Source organism: Micropterus dolomieu, linkage group LG12 (assembly GCF_021292245.1).
Source record: "Micropterus dolomieu isolate WLL.071019.BEF.003 ecotype Adirondacks linkage group LG12, ASM2129224v1, whole genome shotgun sequence".
NCBI lineage: Eukaryota > Metazoa > Chordata > Actinopteri > Centrarchiformes > Centrarchidae > Micropterus > Micropterus dolomieu.
In genome coordinates, this window is record NC_060161.1 from 25,933,911 (window position 1) to 25,935,430 (window position 1,520).

At 37.0% G+C, this 1,520-nt stretch overlaps 1 protein-coding gene across 1 annotated transcript in view; it reads left to right on the top strand.

Annotated features, from left to right (window-relative positions):
• Window positions 1-467: 467 nt before the first annotated feature.
• The window catches only part of cnpy3 (canopy FGF signaling regulator 3), an 8,058-nt gene continuing 7,005 nt past the window's right edge, over window positions 468-1,520 (top strand). Inside the window, exon 1 of the mRNA XM_046064757.1 lies at window positions 468-708. Within this exon, the coding sequence (XP_045920713.1) occupies window positions 603-708 (106 nt within the window). The 5' untranslated portion in view covers window positions 468-602. The remainder of the gene's footprint in view (window positions 709-1,520) is intronic.

The following is a 1,520-nucleotide window of genomic DNA, read 5'->3' on the forward strand; positions in this document are numbered from 1 at the left end:
ATTGAGTGGACAATATAGGGTATAATAATTATCACTATACATTCGGACAGCACTACAAAATGGTGAGCTCACTATATAGTGAGTAGTGGGTGATTTCGGACACAGCCCATACGTTCACAGTTTTAACTGCCTTTTTGTTGTTGCCAGAAATCAGATTAATATCATGTACAACATCATGGAGAAAAAGTACAAAATGTATTTTTTTGCTCTGAATTTACATTTATGAATGTGAAATTTTGCCAAAAGAATTATTAAATTTATAATGAAGTAGATCTTTTCTTTACTTTGACTTCTATAAAAGCAAAATACAACATTCTCCCACAATAACACTTCCTGTTTGGTTGTATCGTGAAATAGGCACAGAGTGACGCCTCTGACGTGTTTCCATCTCTCTGGCTCTCCTCTGCCTCTCATTGGTCCAGCTGCTCCTCTCTGATTGGCCCGGAGCGCAGCCCCAAAGCGGAAGAGCTTATGTTCAGATTTCACAGCTGCGATGAACCAGAGGAGGATGTGGAAACCGACGTTTAACGGTCCTTTGTCGGCTTTTTAAGTACACGAAACGATTTTTATAGGTAGATGAAGAGCGAGTCACAGCCGACGATATGATTTCAGCGGCGTACTTGTGGTTTTTCTTGATAATTTCGTCGGTCGGAGCAGCTAAGACTGGAGGGGACGATGAGTGGGTTCATCTTCCGAACAAATGTGAAGGTAAACTGCCTGTTAGCGACGCGTGGTTCCCCAAAACCTGGTCCGAGGGCCTCCAGGGGTGCACAGCAGCATGAGAAATAGATAAAGTCACTGTAATTTCACTGTCTGGTGGCTCACACTGAGAAAATGGCCTGAGGTTAGTTAGGATATGGCTGCTAAACACAATCTGCTTAATCAAACATCAACAACATCCTCAAAACAACTTAAGACCAAATGATATTCAGGTCATATTTAGTTGTGTTGAGTAGAGCTACGATTAATTGTGTGTTCAGATTGCCTGCTAGATTGACTCAGGAAAATGAAAAAATTTATGATGCACCTGTTACCATGTCTTACAAATAGTTTAACCAATATCAATAATAAATAAATAAATAAATAATTATGTTACACGCAACAAAAAAGGGCAACTTACTCAATTGGTAAAGACTACATTTTTGCCATTATTGTTTATTAGAGTATTAGTTTGACGAATGCAATGTCAAAATTCATATGTGTATGTGAATAATGCAAAATTTAACAATCGTAATGATGGTAATTTAAATAGAAGTAACAGTAAAAACCAGCGCCCGACTGATACTGATTTTTGAGGCCAAAAACTATAAACAAATATCTTTTAATATAAACATAAACACACATTTTTGTTGAGGATCCCTTTAATTTGTGTATTAAATAACTTTGACCAAAGTACTGAGTGGGACATTTTACAGCTTACATTGATTATGGAACAGTGATTTCTAAATAATCTTATATAATTTTGGCATTTCTGTACTTTACTGTCCTACATATATGCCAGTACATCTGTAGTAAACTAT